General features: G+C 42.5%; 1 protein-coding gene across 8 annotated transcripts in view; it reads right to left on the bottom strand.

Moving 5' to 3' along the window:
- Positions 1 to 5,144: 5,144 nt before the first annotated feature.
- Positions 5,145 to 16,750, bottom strand: part of SCHIP1 (schwannomin interacting protein 1) — a 127,306-nt gene continuing 115,700 nt past the window's right edge. For 4 of the 8 annotated variants that reach the window (XM_081235034.1, XM_081235037.1, XM_081235036.1 and 1 more), the window contains 6 exons: positions 14,618 to 14,735; positions 13,444 to 13,641; positions 12,351 to 12,474; positions 9,671 to 9,764; positions 9,129 to 9,244; positions 5,145 to 5,786 (listed from right to left, as the gene is read on the bottom strand). In XM_081235034.1, the coding sequence (XP_081091160.1) occupies positions 9,163 to 9,244; positions 9,671 to 9,764; positions 12,351 to 12,474; positions 13,444 to 13,641; positions 14,618 to 14,735 (616 nt within the window). In that variant the 3' untranslated portion in view covers positions 5,145 to 5,786; positions 9,129 to 9,162. The remainder of the gene's footprint in view (positions 5,787 to 9,128; positions 9,245 to 9,670; positions 9,765 to 12,350; positions 12,475 to 13,443; positions 13,642 to 14,617; positions 14,736 to 16,750) is intronic. The other 4 variants (XM_081235035.1, XM_081235032.1, XM_081235038.1 and 1 more) reach the window with 2 other exon arrangements.

The following is a 16,750-nucleotide window of genomic DNA, read 5'->3' as shown; positions in this document are numbered from 1 at the left end:
ACTGAGAACTAACAGACATCTGAAAGGAAGTAACTTTATGAGGCAGAAAATTAAAAAACTCACTTCCAGCCTTGTCTATGCATTACCAGAGTCAGAATACATGCCACTATTTTCTGCAAAGCCAGAAAGCAAATAAGGTATTGATTGAATATAAAAGGAGAGAGACTCTGGTAGTAAATAATCATGAAGAAAGTTTGAATGGCTAGTCTGGAGGGTGAAAATAAAACTGCTTTTCACTAAGTATCACTTTTCTACCTTGTGCTCTTGTACAGTGTGCAAGGAAGTGGATTCAATAGTTTTAAAAACAAGGGCCGTGTTACAAACATAGGCAGAGCATTGTTATAGAATAGGGGGATGGATGGAGAGAAGGATGCTCAGGCAAAGCATTTCCTACGGCCAATTAATTAGTCCTGGTAAATCATTTCCTACCAAAGCTACTAAATGAAAGACCTTTTGGATTCTCAGAAATTAGGAGTGAGACGTTCTTTTCCTTCTGCACAGCTAGACCATAATTCATAAATTATTTAATATAATACTAATTTATACCAACAACTGACTATAAGCCTCAATTAAAATATCCTGAAAAACTCATTACCCATCAACCTACTTCATAAAGAATGTGTCATATCCTATTTAGAAAAAATAAATGAACGTCAATGCAAAAGGTAATTGCATTTCTAAGCATCAGAATTCAGCTGGGTGGTAATAGTCAAAGCCTGGTGCTGAGGATTGCAGATACTCAAGGCTCTTCCAGTTGGACACCAAAGTGGTCTCCTGTAGTCACTTGATAAATATTTGTGTTTCTGACATTATAGTAATATACAGACTGGGGGTTAGGATTTAAACTAAACTGAAGAGGTCCATGAAGTGAAAAAGGGTGAGTCAATGACCTAGAGAAGATTTTCTAGAGGGAAGAGGCACAGCCTCTAGCAGTGTGGGTTGGTGGTTAAGAACACAGCGTTTGTCTTCAGATACCTGGGTTTGTGTTCCAGCTCTTTCTTAAAGGACTATGGCTGTCCTTGTTAAGGACTTGCATTAGTTATGGTAACGCTAGCTATGGTAACAAAGAGATTCAATGCAGTATAATGGCTCAAACATAATCAGAGTTCTTCTCACTTCTGCAACCGTATGGGGCAAACCCTACTGGACAGCAGGCAGCTCTCCTCGTGCAGTGGACTCAGGGACCCAAACTCCTTCCATATTGTGGCTCTGCCTTCCTCTAGGTCCTTGTGATAGCAGCTGGTGCAAGGAGAAAAAGAAACCATGGAGAAGGCAAACCCCTTCTTCAAAGCCTTGGCTAGAATTAAGACACATCCCACTCACTCTGTTGGTGAAAATCCGTCATGGGTCACATCTAAATGCAAATGGATGGTGGGTGGGAAATGCAGTCCCTGTTTGTTTAGCCACTTCCCAGGGACAAATCTGTAACTAAGAACATGGTGGAGAGGGATGAATTTCAGTAGATGGCTAGGTATACCCGCCATAGAGCTGTCTGTCAGAGACAGCAGAGATGACATTCTGTGGAAGGAAAGTCTCCGGGATCATAGACCAAAATTTTGAGAGGGGAGGGACTTAAGAAGAGTCAGCGAGTCACGGGGTTTCAAGCTTGAAAACAATGAGATTAAACCTGAGTGAAAATCAGGCTGAGGGGCTCCTCCGGCAGCTGAGAGAAGAGGTGTCAGGCATCAGGAAGAGTAGGGTCCACCAGCTAGTGGAAGTGTCAAAAGGGTGGGTCCCGGGATTCCCTGGTGGCGCAGTGGTTGAGAGTCTGCCTGCTGATGCAGGGGACGCGGGTTCGTGCCCCGGTCCGGGAAGATCCCACATGCCGCGGAGCGGCTGGGCCCGTGAGCCATGGCCGCTGAGCCTGAGCGTCCGGAGCCTGTGCGCCGCAACGGGAGAGGCCACAACAGTGAGAGGCCCGCGTACCGCAAAAAAAAAAAAAAAAAAAAAAAAAAAAAGGATGGGTCCCAAAGATCAGCGTTTCTCTTCGAGAGAAAACTCTGCGTTCTGTGCTGAGGGCTATCATTACAAAGATGGCTGAGGTTTGCCTCTACCCTCAAACAGGAAATAGAGAAAAATCTGTATTCAGGAAGCAGATGACAATCCTTGGAGGCTAAGTTGCATGCACGTGTGCACACGCGCGTGCACGCGTGTGTGTGTGTGTGTGTGTGTGTGTGTAGTAGAGAGAAAGAAACAGTTGCATCAAGGAAGTAACACCTACGCTCTAGAAATGAGTTGGTGTTAGTCATATAAGAGGAGTTGGTCTAATTTTGTTTTAAGAAACTGAACTTCTCTTCAGTAGACTCACCTGGTCTTCCCTACCTTAATTAGCTCTCTGTAGTTTGAAATATCTAAACAAATACCAAGTAATGGTTAAAGAAAAAAATGAGGTCATCACAGAATTAAAGCACAAGGAGATGTAAGTACAAGCATGTTTATCGCATTGCTGTTTTTAGTGGCAGAGGTCTGGGAAGATCTTTCATGTCCATCAGTAAAGGGAATGACTAATAAAAGTATGTTCCAGCATACTGGGCATTACTATACAGCTGTTAAAAAGAATGGCTTAGGTCTGTATGTACTGACCTAGAAGGGTGTCCACGGATAAAGCAGGTTGCAAAGCACTGAGTTTTATGTGCTCCCACCTTTGCATAAACAAATCGAAATACAAAACCTGTATGTGTGTATCTGTTTGAATAAGTGTGAAGAAAGATGTGTGAGAATACACTCTAAGTTTTAACATCAGTATTTGGAGGAGGGAGGGGGGCTTGAAGATTGAACTCTTCCCTTAAGCATCTATTTTGTAAGTTAATGATTAATAAACAAGAAAAAGCCTACAAGGATGTGTTAAACCTCAGAAACTGGTAAAATACAGAATGCCTCCTCCACCCAAACTGTGATCATTTACTTCTCCTGTCAACAATTATTGGGTATCTACTTGGTGCCAGTGCTTTCACGGACACTGTTTTATTCAATCTTTAGAATAATCCCAAGAGGTATTATTTGCAGAAGGTAAAATAAGATAACATAGAGCTTTAGTAACTTGCTTAAGGTCAAATCACTAGGAAGATGGTGGAGTCAGCATTGTGCCCAGTCCCTTCTGGCCCCAGAGCCTGTGCATTCTTGCTTACACCTCTCTCTTAAAATTGGGAGGATAGGTGGCCCTATTTTTTAACTCAGGAATTCTAGCATCTAACTAAGCCAGGTAAACTAGTGAGGGTGCTAATTAATGTATGGAAGGGTGATCTAGTGCAGATAAGAATCCTGTTGGGAATGATCCCAGTCCTTGCTGAAAAAGCTAATCAAAGGGACTGGAAAGACCCAATTTTGAAAGAATCCCCTTGGAGGTGAGTCACTTGGTGACATCTCTACCAGAGGCAGGGAAGTGTGAAAGGAACATGGGTACACTGGTATAATCTCCTGTGATGGTCTTGGGGTGGTGGGAAGAACTGCTCTTCTTTCAGCTGGCTTTGCCCCCGAAAGTGTTTTGAGGGGCACTTGTGGGTGTAATCTCACTTCCTTCCTTCTCGAGTTAGGGCTCTTCACTTATAATTATGGGTTTCAGACAACTGAAGCATTTCGAGGCCATGGATTTCTTCAGAACATATTTCAAGCCAGAGAGGCAGCATTGCTTAAGACAAAGAGAAAAGTCATTTCTAAATTCTTATTGGAGTTGGCAGTTCTGGCAAGGATTTAAAAAATGAAGATCGTCTTTCTTGGTGGGCTGAGTTTTAGCGTCAGGATTTCAGGTTACAGATGTCACTGTAGGAGGTTTCGGTCACGTTACCGCTCTCACTTGGGCTCAGGCATTTTCGTGGCACTCTTCCTAGGTTGGCTTTCCCCCAAAGTTCCAAATTAATAGGAATATATTTCAGTTAGAAAAAAAAATAGATACTAAAAAATGGTTTAAGAAAAGCTAAAAAAGAAGGAAGTCCAAGGCAGTGGTTCTTTACATTAGTGTCACCAAGGGACCTTTAAAAAATCCTGTTGCCCACACCACACCCTGGACCAATTAACTCAGTGTCTATGGGCGTGGGACCCAGGCCCCCGTGGTTTCTAAAGTTCCCCAAGTGATTCCACTGTGTCGCTGAAGGTGAGAACCGCTGACTTAGTGACCAATATTCTCACCCAGCTGAAGCAACAAAGCTCCACTAGCTGTGCCTGGATTTTCAGGGCTGGGGTCACCCCAGGGGAGCACTGACAGCTGGTGCAGGACTTCGGGGCTCAGTTAGAGACCTTGATGCAAAGAGGACTTCGGGCTCCACCCTTCAGCCCAGTGGCGAGCAACCTTTTTCCGTAGCCAACTGTCGAAAACCAAAATATATTTATGGGCTGCATTATTTTTCTATTCCAAATGAAAATAACTTGATTGAAGCCCATAAAGAAATGATGAGTGTTTCAATGTAAGATGGACTATTTTACTAAAATAAGAAGGCTATGAAAATTGGCAACTCTGAATTACTTAAAATATCTATCTGGGTATTTTTTAAAAAGGAAGCTGACTAACCTTCTATCTTCAGATTACATCACGGACCTTATAGTGAAACCAGGTGGTCTGTGGGTGGTTCTGGAATGTTGATTGCTCATCTCAGCTTTAGTTTAAGGTTCTCTAATACCTGCGTGGACATTCGCTAATTACATCGATTTTCTGAAACTCTCTACCTATTGAGGAACAGTCTGTAATCTGCTTTAGACTTGGCATTTTTCTTCATGAGACCAATAGAAGTGGTTAAAATGTGAAAAATGGCACCAACTGGCCTTGGGAAAAGTGTAAATGCAGGCATCATCTGTTCACGTAGCAAATTCGGGAAATGCAGTTTGGATGCAGTCATTGGCTCTGACAAGACCAGCAGCTATTAAATAATAAAGTATTGAAATTCCAGACTGATAACTTTCAGGAGTAACAGTGCTGGCTCTGATGTGCCTGATGTTGTCATCTTTGGATCACACACACACACACACACACACACACACACACTCCCATACTCTCCACAATCTTCTTGGCGATTCCCTGCATTTCTTGTCCTCTGGAGCCCTTTGTTTCTTCACTGATAAAAGCTTCCCGGTGGGGATTTCAGTTGAGGAAGAGTGAAGAGGGACGAAGTACAGCCAGTGTAGGGCTTGCTAGTGAGCAAAAAGACATATCCTATGAAACAAAGTTTTAATTTTTATTTTACATATTTATACATAAAACTTTTAAGGAACCCTCTGAATCCAACAGAATGTTAATAGCACATCTAAAAATGAACTTCAGGTAGTCAACATTCACAAAATGTTGAAAACTGATTAAAATATACATAGTACAGAGACCTACAACTTCACTACGAGGCAGGCATGTATTTTTTGACTTGGATAGCACCGTCATTTACAGTTCTTCTTTAAAACTACAGTGAAGAATGAAAGCAGTCAATGGTAAAATACTGCTCCAACTCAGAATCTCTAAACAAATAAAAATAAAGTTAAAACTACCCTCTTTGATTAACCATGATTTGTGATGGTGTAAGTACTGTACATTTTTTGGAACAATATTTTATTAAAATGCCTGGTATTTAGTGGCACAGTAAAAAAATTAAAATAAATTAAGAAGCAAAGGCCAATCACTGGACGTTAAGCTTCAGACATTATCGATGACTAACACTGATATTTGTTTGTTTCTATGCCACCTTTAGCAACAGCATTTTTACAACCACAGAAGCAAAATAAATTCTAGCTTGTCCTCTGGTTGGATGGCTTCTTTTCACTTTGCAGGCATTTTCTCGGCCATGTGCTTCTGCTGACTCTCAGCGTGTCTGTAAAATGAAGAATGCAATTATTTAGTGCTAAGGAGAAAGCCAAATTGCTTTCCCATCAACAGCTAAAACATCCTCCAAACAGAGGCTCGGAGTTACTCACAGTGAAATCAAGAGAATCAAGAAACGGTACTTAATTCAAATGGATTTGCCCTCTTCCAATTTTTATATTCTATGTACGATTCCTTTTATTTAGTAAGCCACTGGATTAACCTGAGACATGTAGATGTCACGTTGCTTTGAGAAGAAAAGTGCCGTGTTTAAAAATGAAAAGAGAAAAGTAACTAGGATAATTTATTCAACAAATGTTTAATATGTGCCTTCTCTGTGCTCCTGGTGCTGGGGATTTGGTGGTGAGCAGACAATGATCTTTGTTCTCATGGAGCATATATTCTAATGGAAAGAGACAAGAAAGGAACAGACAGCAAGCAAGGAGATAGCAGATAGAAGATTAAGTGCTAAGCAAAAAGTCAAAACAAGGTGCTGTGATAGAAAGTAACTGCGTGACTTTATCCAAACACGCACATAGATGCAAACCTAAGTATTAACAAGGCTCTTGTTAATAATACAGTAGTTCAATTTTATTCTTACAAAGGCTAATGTCTTCCAAACAAACGGTAGGCCTTTGTGGATGTCAAGATTTCCCACATTTGCATATTTTTCCCCCTCAGTTAGTCCCAAGGGCAAGATCACGGCAGTGAGGGGCCAACAGGGTGGGGTGAGTCTTACTCATCAAGCCCTATTACGTACGGCCTGTGAGCCCAAAGTTGGGCTAACCGGCAGCTGGCCAGTGGAGATGGAGTGGGAGGAATGGCCAAGCTGCTTACATCACTCGATCGGGCACTAAGTAAACGTCTTCCCAGAGACTGGCAGGGTCTGAAGGCTGCAAGAAACAAATGTTTTGAAAGAGGATCTTAGGAAATTATAAATCTGGCAAGAGAAAAGCATCTAAGGGTGTGGTTTCCAGCTGTCATCAGAGGTCCAGGGGCAGTTTCTCGGTGCTGCCTAGACCTGGGTAGTCAGTGACATCAAGTTTAACTCACTGGCATTATGCAGAATGTCTCCCATCTGTGTTCCAGGGAAGACCACAAATACATTCAGACCCAGAGAAGTGGCAACAGTGTCCCTGCCACATGCGGCAGCCCACAGAGAATATTCTGATATGCATCTACCAACAAAGGGACTCAGGAAAAAGACATCAATAGCACCCTATTCCTAAAAAAGAAATTATGCCTTCTAGCAGACCATCTTCTTTATCATTTTCATAAAGTAGCTCATGGGCCTCACTTGAACAAAGCTCAAGAAATATTTTGATGCCCAGTGACTAAGACTCCATGGTAGCTAATTAAAGTATAGTTCTTATAGCAGTTTTAAAATATGTATCTGTGCATGTGTGTGTGTGTGTGTGCATACAAACAAGGGGTTTTCTGAGAGAGAAGGAAAGAATAGGCAGGCAAGAGCTTCAGAAAATATTGAAAGCTGGGTGTTATTTTGAGACATACATAACAAGGGTGAATTTCATTAAAATTGTAAACAAAGGAGGGAAAGGGTTTCCGTCCACAAAACCAAAAGGTTCTCGTCAACTATTTATAAAGTCTTTATTAGGATTTATTTCACTCAAGCCCCACAAGGACTTCTTTTTATCAACAATCCCTACTGAGGACCTACTATGTACTTGGCAGGCCCTGTATTAGGTTCTGGGGACACAGCAATGAATGAAAATAGTGTTGTCTCTGCTTTCAGGGGGTTTATAGCCAGGTTGGTTGTAAACCATATAATACAATAGGATTAGCCTCTACTTGGGAGGGATGCCATGCTGCCAGGAGCACAGAGGGCCCTACATCAGTCTTGGGGGATCAGGAAGCACTTCTCCAAAGAGGTATCTAAACCCATGGTTTTCAAATTAGGCTGTGCATTGGAATCATCTGGAAAGATTTAAAAACTCCTAATGCACAGGCTACTTCACAGAATAATTAAATCAGAATCTCTGGGAGTGAGACCCAGACATCAGTATTTTAAAAGCTCCCCAGGCTGGTTCCAATGTGCAGCCAAAATTGAGAACCACCGATCTGAACTGACACCTGGATGGTAGGAGCTGCACAGGTAAAGGGAATAGGTGAACAGGGCTTCTCAGCGGCCAAGCTCTCAGCCTTCTGGGATCTGGCTGCAAAACTCTGGCACTGCTACCTTTAGGGAAGTTTAAGTATCCTTAGGTCCCTCCATGAGCAAAATTATATTTCTTCAGCCAGGAATGGGCATAGAAACTTCTCTGCACCTGCTCTAATTTAAAGGGTTCCTCTAGTACCTTTAAATTAGTGACCCCTCTCCTTTGAACCCCATGGTTCTGCCCACCCTGTCTCCCATGATCACACCATCTGAAGGGATAAGCAAAATTCACTGCAAACCTAAGTAACAGCCTAACATTCTGAGAGAAGGGAGGAGCCTCTGAATGTCGTCTTAGCAACGAGGGGTGCCAACGCTGCTCTGAGGGGCAGAGAAATGGTCTCTGTTATCATAGGCAAGCCACAGAATTGACAAAAGAGTCTATATATTTTTCAGAAGATGCATGTCCTGGTTGTATATTTCACTACTGATTTCCCAGAATCTTAATCCCTATATGCAAAGTTGTTAGCCTAACAAAAAGGCAGGTGTCTTACAATTGTTGGTGCAGTGCCTGAATACAGCTGTAGGGGGCAATAATAGTATTTGAGTGTTACTATATTTCACATGCAGGCAAATATGCTAAGAAGGTATGAGGAGAACTTCTGGTTTTTTTTGTTTTTGTTTTTTTGTTAGGGTTGAGGCAATATAACATCCAAAGCATACAAAAGAAAGTGCTGCCCACAGGTCTTTAAAAACAAACGTAAACATAGTTCTGCAGCATTTATTTTGCTACCCAAGCTATTTTTAGAACACTGCATTTGGAAAAATATTTTACCCAGTGTTACACATTGAGAAGTGGTCCCTGTGGTGAGTGCTGAGAGCATTTTCACTACATATGTTTTCAAACTTCTCTTGGATGGTTCTGGATCATGTGGTTAATTCCTTATGTTACCGTGACAAGCAGTTTTCTTTCTCTCCTTGGGAGCTTCTACTCTCTGAATACCATTTCTGGGATTAATAGTAACTGTTGCCTTGTGGTTTAAAGACTTCCTATAAACTGTCTCAGAAAAGGTGGCATCGTAAATACAATACAGGATCATAGGAATGCTCACAGTATTTCACATACTTTATATATTTATGGTGAGAGGCTTTTCCACAAGGAAAACTAGGAAGAAATGCAAGATCTTGACCAGCATTAGCCTAGTTTCCCTAACCCCCAGGGAAGGAAGCATTCTTTACCTCTTTACAGACAGGCGCACGGAACCAGGCCCAGCTAGAAACTCAAGTCTTGGAGTCTCCCCATGGTGAGAGCAATCTGGTGGCGCTGGTGCTGTGGAAAGATGCCAGTGTCCTTGCTTCCGGGCATGGCAGATGCGATCAAGAGTCGGGTCATATAACAGCAAGTGCCACTTGGTGGCACCCACCACGTGCTGGAATCGTGCCAGCATGGAATGGCTTAGGGACGACTCTCAAGGGGACAGTCCTTCAGGATAAAGTCCTTAGGCCAGAATTGCTGACCTGATTTAAGTGGGGGTGGATGAAGTTCTAATGCACTTACAATCCATCACTAGGGGAGGATAGTAGTGAAGAAGCCATGCATTTGGATGGGAGCAGTTTTGGCCGCTTCCCCTCCATCTAAACAGCTGACACCAGCAGAGATTAGGCGAGTTACTCATGGAAGTAAGGAAAGAAGTTCTCTAGAGCTCGCTCTTGCCTTAATTGTTAGACTTCCAACCATCCCAGGCTTCTTTCCTTCTTTGGAAAGATGAGGCACCACTGACCTGGTCAAGTCCTCGATGTCCACCAGCATGGCATCTTGCTCTGTGTGCAGCTCATCTCGGATGAGAAGCAGCTGGACCAACTCTTCATTCAAGCCTGGGGCAAAGAAACGAAAGCATTTAGAAACAGATAAAATTGCATCTAAGTCAGGATGTGAAACTACTTATGCACCATTATATATGTACGATAGATACATACATATATACAAACAGCTAAACATAGCAGGAGGCTATTTTTGCTAAAATGTAGAGTCCTTACATTAGCTTCTCATAAGCCCAGGAGAAGTCACCAATTTGAGAGCACGACTAGCTTGCATACTTATAGAAGTGTTGAAAGAAAAGGAGTACAAAGTATATCCAATTACATTCACATTAGAGTGGGAAAAGAAATTGTTAGCTGTTAGGAAAACAGCTTGTTAGAGGAAGTGGGATTTGGTTTTCAAGAAATGTGAACGCAGAAGCACATTAAGTTTTCCACCGTTCATCTTCAGGGTGCTCCTGCCACACGGAGAGCTGGAGGGGCCACTGCGCCCGACAAGAGCCACATCAGAGCCCCTGCTGCGGAGGAAGGCGCCTTGAGGATGCTCAAAGGCTCCTCGGGGTCGAGGAAAGGGGCAGCCCTATGTGCAGGTTGTTCTAGGAAACAGTAATATCTAAAGCTGTGGGAGAACCAGATGTGTAAGACCTGAAGAAATAACCCCTGAGTTCTCTGGACAATGGGTGCTGAGGAAAATATTCTTTAGGATTTATACTGGGCATAAAATAGATGGAAACATAACTAGTCTTCCTGAAATCAGGGTACTGGGTTTAATTTGGCTTCTGCCATTGAAAAATATAAACAAGCAGGGGGCTCTCTCTTGCTTTTTCCCCCTCACATCAGCTAAGAGTAAAAGCTTCTAGGTCTGGACATGTGGACACACGAGGGATAGCATTCATTTAGCAAGAGCTCTGGGCCCAGACACCAAAGAAAGGAAGGGGATATTCAGTGAGGTCCTCCTTGGAAATGTTTCCAGAGATCCTGACCTCAAATGATGCATTTGTCTGCCTTTAGTTCAGGTTACTTTTCAATTTAAAAAAGGACAAATCAAGTCATACAAAGGGGTCTAAAACTCCATCTACTCCTGAAAAGGACTAGCTGGCAATGTTATTATTTAAAAGTCTATGGAGGATGTTTCAGTGGTAAAAGATCAGAAAGCCTTTTAAGTCCTTAATTCCTAGTAATTTATGCTCAACTAAAATTAAAATGTAGTAGAATTTTTTTTTTTTTTTGCGGTACGCGGGCCTCTCACTGTTGTGGCCTCTCCCGCTGTGGAGCACAGGCTCCGGACGCGCAGGCTCGGTGGCCATGGCTCATGGGCCCAGCTGCTCTGCGGCATGTGGGATCTTCCCAGACCGGGGCATGAACCCGTGTCCCCTGCATCAGCAGGCGGACTCTCAACCACTGTGCCACCAGGGAAGCCCCTAAAATGTAGTTGAATTTTAAAAAAGCCTGTGAATCTATGGTTTCCTAATTAAAATGTTAAATCCTTTCTCTTGATTTTAAAATGCTGAAGGTATTAACTTGCCACTGAATACATCCAATTTTATTTTTTCTAGTGGGTTCTTAGGGTAGCTTTTTATACTAGTACTCAGTAGAGTGCCTGCATAGTGCGTGGGAATGTCTTTTCTGTATGAAGTTTTAAATTTTTTATTATGGACATTTTCAAAGAGATACAAAAGTAAAGAGAATTGTTTAAGGAATCCCCCTGCCCCATGCATCCAGCCAGCTTCAACAGTTATCAACTCATGGCCAGTCTTGAACTCATCTATCTCCCCTTCTCCCACTAGATCATTTGAGAGAGAATTTCAGACATCATATTATTTCATCTGTAAATGTCTCTAAAGACAGGTCTCTTATTAAAAAAAATTTAACATAACCACAATACCTTTATTGTACCTGAGTAAGTAAATACATCTAGTTGGTTTGCATTTGGTTGGCATGTCTCTTAGGTGGTTTTAATCTATCAGCCTACGGACTTTATGGACTTGTATGTCCCAGAGGCTGGAGGGCTCGTGAGTTCACCTGGGCTAAGCACGCTTTCCCAGTGAGCGAGCTCTCTCATTGGTCCAGCACCTGCCATTCCCTGAGTAACCACTTCGAGTGAATGCCACTCACTCACCACCCGCCCTGCACACTTCCTGTGGAGGCCCTTCTTCATTCTGGGGGGAAAAGGCCCATGCTTTCTCACCCTATAATTTTCACATATCGGTCACATATACTTTCACCACCTGGAGTCCCACAGCATAAGTCGAATAGAATTTGATGACCTAAAATGAATGTACGTGCAAGTAAAGCTGAGAGTATAACTGTATAATAAATGACTTGTAACTACTAAATTATATTCCACAAACAGGCGTTGGGAGCCAAATATATGCCAGGCACTGTGCTGGGAGCTGGGGATTTCAGATGAATAAAAAGGATCCCTAACCTTTGTGAACATTGAAAAAGTCTTAAAGTTTCTCAACATTTTACAGTAAAAAAACCAAAAACAAAAAGAGAGCCTTGTGATTCTCTTCTTTTCCTTGCAAGTACATAGGAGGACCCCAATGAAACGTACCAAGGAACTGAATCCAGGAAATAGTACTATCCATCCCATGATATTTTACACTTAATATCCCATTTTCCAGAGCATCTTACACTTACTTTCTATCTGGGAATGGAGATCATTGACTATCACTTGTAGCTGCCCAATAGTCATGTCTCTCAGGTCAGTGGGCTTTAAACTTCTTTTCATCAAGCATTCACTTATATGAGGCATGTGTGGCAGCTGAAGACAGAAAGGGAAGAAATGGAGGAGTGAGCAGCAAGCACACTGAACGTACGACCCAGTTTTCTCCTAAAAGACCCACCTTCATTCACCCACTTCAGGTTCCTTGCTTAAAAGCTTTCCCCATCTGACTTTCCCAATGTGAGGCCCTCCATATACGCACATCATCTGAAACACTATTGGCATCAGAATGGGACACTACTCAAATCAAAAGCGTTTGGACTGGGCTACAACTGAGAGTCAATTATTACATCCACAAATGAATTACCAGGGAGCTCAAGTAATGTCAATGACATGGATAAAATTAATAATATCAGCTACTTATTAACTTATAGCATGCTACAAGCACTGTGCTAAGTGCTTTGACTACTTTTTCCACAATCGTGCTCTGACACAGCTATTATTATTATTCCCATTTTATAGATGAGAAAACTGAGACGTGTCCAGAGCCCCACAGTAGGTCAATGGCAGAGCTAGTCTTAAGCTCCAAAGCCCAGGGCTCTCATCCACTCGGCCACACTGTCTTCATTGAAAAGGGGGGAACAAGAGCTAAAGCAATAGTGAGTTTGCCATAGCAATGGGTTCTTAAACTGAGACTGCTTTAAAGGAATTAAAATATTCCCATGATAGCTAATACTGCCCCTAAGAAACACAGTAGATATGATTAAACTGAGATTGCTTTAAAGGAATTAAAATATTCCCATGACAGCTAATACTGCCCCTAAGAAACACAGTAGATATGAATCAAGAGCAAGGTTTACTTTTGTGAGTGAAATCTGTTGCGTATGTATCCTTCAGTGATACAGTAGGAAGGAAAAAGAAACAGACTTAAATATTTCTCAATGACAGTACGTTTTACACACTGCCTTGTAAAAACCCAAGTTTGCATAACTCTGGGAAAGGACTGGGACAGCCTCAACCACTTGCAGCCACCAAACACTCGCTTGCATTTCAGCGTTCGCTGCTTACAAGATCAGCGACGGGAGACTTTTTCCTGTTCTGTTTTTCCACTTCTACTTGCATTTTGGCCATTGGTTTGGCCATGGCAAGGGCCATTTTGGCTTCGGCTTGCAATTTCTTTTGCCTTGTGAGGAAATCCATGTCATCCAGGGATTCGGATTCCTCTTCAGTAGTGTCTCTATCAGAATAGGAAGAACTCTGTTTGCTCTGTGAAGGGAAAAAGAGCAGCCCTGAGCTTTGCGTGCCGGGTACCATCTTTGGAGATGAGCTACAGTCTTCCCTGAGCCCTCTCTCAAAGTAGCCAAGAGTCCCCTCCATCAAGGGACTCAACTCTTGATTTGACTTGTACCAATCGCAAGTAACGTTTTAAAAGCTACTTTATTTCCTCAGTCAGTGATAGACTCTGATTTTAGCATAAAAAGTAACATAATTAATAATAGGGAGAATATATATTTGCAACAAACTTGAGACATTTCTTTGATTCTTACTCTCAAACCTTTCTTGAAGTGAACAGACACAGCAAAATATTTAACCCAGAGCTAAGGCGGTGCGTTGCTCCCTGGAGCGGACAGGATCTCAGATATCCTACGCGGTTCTGACGCGGCATTGCACTCAACAACCAACACGGTTTCCTGTTAGTTAGTCTTTGGTACGAAAGGCGATAGACCTCCCAGAGAGGAAAGAAATCCAGCAACAAGCACCCAGGATCATCAAGCCATCTTTTGTAATACGTGTGCAAGGAATAGTAACCAATGTTTAACCCACATTACCTTGCTGGTTTCTCTGAGCAACAGCTATGTGCTACCATTCCCACCCCTGCCTGGACCCCATCCCCTGCCTTTTAAAATGTGTCCCATTGCTAGTCTGTGCTCATATTTCTAAGCCCAGTGGGGAAGGATTGGTATATAGTGTATTTTCTTTTATAATTCTTAGGGCCTATGTGATTTCTCTTATGATTTAGTATGAAAGTGGTCGCTAACTTTAACAGAGCTTATGTTTCCTTCTTGGATCACAGTTTTTATTTTTCAATCACTGTCAAATTTTAGGAGCATGCCGTGTCAAGAAATGTCATGAGACACTGCTTTTTTAATCTCTGAAATGTTTGTTTCTGACTAACAACAGAAAGGAAGCTAAATGACCAGGAAAGCACACTCTGAGCCTCAGTGGCAGCTTTGGGACTCACCATGGGAGACAAGGGGGTGTCCAAGCTCGTTTCGGTCTTGCTGTCATCAGCATCGCTGTCCTTATCGCTGCCGCTGTCGTTGACAAAGCATATCTGCAGGTTCATCCCACTCTGCAGGCTGGGCAGAAGCAAACAGGACACTAATTACATTCAGCTATTTGTTATCTGGTAGCATCCAGAAGAACTGCCTGATTTTGCTAAAGAAAGTAGTTTAATGTGTTCTTCACAGGAAGCAGTGAGTGAGCAATAATACTCCCAACTCATAAATGATAACCTTTGCTAGAAGATAACTTGATAAGTTGATAAATGATAAGATGATAATTTTTAACTCATACTGTATTAGTTTTTTTTCCACACACAAATTCATGCTGGGAGAAAAGTAGTTTCAGGCCACATTATAGCAACCAGCACAATACCAAACACATAGTTGGTACACAATGAAAATGCGTTGAGACACTGAGTTTACATTTTTTTTAACATCTTTATTGGAGTATAATTGCTTTACAATGGTGTGTTAGTTTCTGCTTTATAACGAAGTGAATCAGTTATACATATACATATGTTCCCATATCTCTTCCCTGTTGCGTCTCCCTCCCTCCCACCCTCCCTATCCCACCCCTCTAGGTGGTCACAAAGCACGGAGCTGATCTGCCTGTGCTATGCGGCTGCTTCCCACTAGCTATACCTTACGTTTGGTAGTGTATATATGTCCATGCCACTCTCTCGCTTTGTCACAGCTTACCCTTCCCCCTCCCCATATCCTCAAGTCCATTCTCTAGTAAGTCTGTGTCTTTATTTCTGTCTTACTCCTAGGTTCTTCATTTTTTGTCTATGAAGAGGAATGGGTCCTCAGCCAAATAAGGCTGCCTGGTGTCATCTAGTGTCCTACCCCACGGGGACAATCCAGTGATACTCATTAAGTACAGCATCCCGGGGCCAGAGCTCTCCGAAGAAAGACTCCTTTTTTTTCTCAAATAAGGTTGTCTGAAGGAAAATTTTATTTGAGGCGGTTGTCAAAAGCCAACCAAGGGAGCCCATTTATGTCATTAAGAAAAAAACACACCAGAGGTTCACTCTCGAGAAACTTAAGGAAACCTCCAGCTTAGTCAGAAAAGCAGAATGTTGGAACATGACAAGGCTCTACAGACTGCCTCGCGTCCAGAGCCTCAGAGGCAGAGATGTCTTGGGAGCTCATTATGTTTGTGGAGAATCTGGGAAGCTCCAGAGGGATGTTGCTGGAAATGTGGTCACAAAGGGCCAGCCGGCTGTGTATCTGCTATACACGCAACCAGGCTGTGGATCCAACTCTGTCCTAACCTTCATTTGAAGTCGAACACATTTCATTGCTGTTTGACAACAAAGTGTTTTTCAAGAAGCACTTTCTTAGCATCCCTAGTAGCCCCAGTCTGTAAGTTTAGAGAAAGAAAAGGCAGAAGGAAACTCCTAAGCAGCAAGGGGTCATAAGGAGGTTCCTGGAAGCCAGGTTTAGGACAGGGGGCACCAAATCTGCTCTGGCATTATTATTGTCACAGTGAGAAATGCAAAGAGCAACTCGTCTGATAGCTGACATTCCCATTTGCTTTTTTTTCTTATTCAAATGGGTAGGGATGCTCTGCATAAATTGCTCAAATGACTCATTTAAAGCACTTTGATTGAAAACAATACAGAACTCAGAAAAAGAAAATGTACTGATTTAGCACAGGCACCATCATTGTTACGGGTATGTACCGCCACCTATTGTTAACTTCTCTAATTACGGAAAGTCCCAGCTTATTTTTCCCCAAGAGAGAAACACAGCCTTTCCCTCTGTAGGTCCAGTTCCATTCCCCCACTACCCTCTGGTGCAGGCAAGCAGACCCAGGCCTAGGGCTGGCCGCAGAAAGCGACAGGTTCTGCTGTGATCAGCTCAGGGTGCTTGGAATCAGTAGGACTTAGGTTTGAATCCTTACTTCTTTCCCAAGGCACATTACTTTATGAACCTCAGTTTCCTCATCTGTCAAATAGGGTGAATAATTCAGTGGTTTGTAGAAAGGATGAAAAGAGCTCAGAGATGGGCACAGGGCAGGTGCTCTGTGCCTGTTCATTATCCTCCTTTCTCTACTTTCTGAAAGCCTAGACAAAAAAACCACAGAA

The sequence above is a fragment of the Mesoplodon bidens genome (assembly GCF_964165515.1).
Source record: "Mesoplodon bidens genome assembly, chromosome: 5".
Taxonomy (NCBI): Eukaryota; Metazoa; Chordata; class Mammalia; order Artiodactyla; family Ziphiidae; genus Mesoplodon; species Mesoplodon bidens.
The sequence above is the reverse complement of the archived record's forward strand: the minus strand, read 5'-3'. Positions and strand labels throughout refer to the sequence as shown.